The 1084-nt window shown below is 49.5% G+C and overlaps 1 protein-coding gene across 1 annotated transcript; it reads left to right on the forward strand.

The window, feature by feature from the left end:
• Positions 1 to 180: 180 nt before the first annotated feature.
• Positions 181 to 948, forward strand: LOC106820461 (kelch-like protein 8; the record flags this gene model as incomplete). The annotated part of the gene is made up of 2 exons (XM_014824977.1): positions 181 to 349; positions 789 to 948. Coding segments are annotated over 2 exons (329 nt in total), but the record flags the coding sequence as incomplete, so codon positions are not given.
• Positions 949 to 1084: the final 136 nt, after the last annotated feature.

Here is a 1084-nt window from a genome sequence, read left to right on the forward strand (position 1 = left end):
GCGCGCACACACATATGTATATATCATGTTGACAAAACACACACACACGCATGCACACACAGCAACAGACATAATTACTGACGAATAATAAATGATCTAATTACTGACGCAATGACTGACGTCATAACCGACGTAATAACTGACGTCATAACTGCGTCATCGTCGTCTGCGTCGTTGTAGGCGCGGGCTGGCCGTCGCCTGCCTCGGCGGACCGCTCTACGCCATCGGCGGCCTGGACGACCGCAGCTGCTTCGGCGCCGTGGAGAGATACGACCCGCAATCCGACACGTGGAGCTTTGTCGCCTCCATGAACATCCCGCGAGGGGGCGTCGGCGTCGCCGTACTCAAGGTGAGCGCCATGTTGCAATAAAATCTCCTGGTTAGCGGTAACAAGGTATAGGGATGAAGACATGTCTATAGAAGGATACGGAGTTGGCGTTTCCCGTGAGGAACGGGTTCTACAATAAAACATGTCTATAGAACACGGAGTGAATGATTTTTTATTGATTTATTAATGATATATCTACTATACAAACACAATATATATATATATATATAAATATAGTTATCCAATATACAATATCGTGTAATTCCTCGTTGCAAATGATTCGATGGAGCCGAGACTCTACGCCCCATGCACGTTATCCAGTGGCGAATAACGAGTCAGATATGACTACAACTGTGCTGTCAACTGTGCATAGCTAATTCTATCATTCCTGTACCTACTCCTGATGATATATATATATATATATATATAATGTATATTTATATCGCCTGCTCGTTGCTAGGGTCACCTGTACGCGTGCGGCGGTAACGACAACAGCGCCTCTCTCGACTCGTGCGAGCGTTACGACCCGCACCTAAACAAGTGGACATTGGTGGCGCGCATGAACCGACGCAGGGCCGGAGCTGGGGCGACGACGCTCAACGAACACATCTACGTGTTAGGTAACGCCTCTAGCACACACACACACACGCGCGCGCGCGCGGACATACACACACACACGTACACACGCGGATACGCGCACGCACATACACACACGCGCGCGGAGATACACACGCATACACGCGCGCACGCACACAC

This window comes from Priapulus caudatus, unplaced genomic scaffold, assembly GCF_000485595.1.
Source record: "Priapulus caudatus unplaced genomic scaffold, Priapulus_caudatus-5.0.1 Scaffold13590, whole genome shotgun sequence".
Taxonomy (NCBI): Eukaryota; Metazoa; Priapulida; class Priapulimorpha; order Priapulimorphida; family Priapulidae; genus Priapulus; species Priapulus caudatus.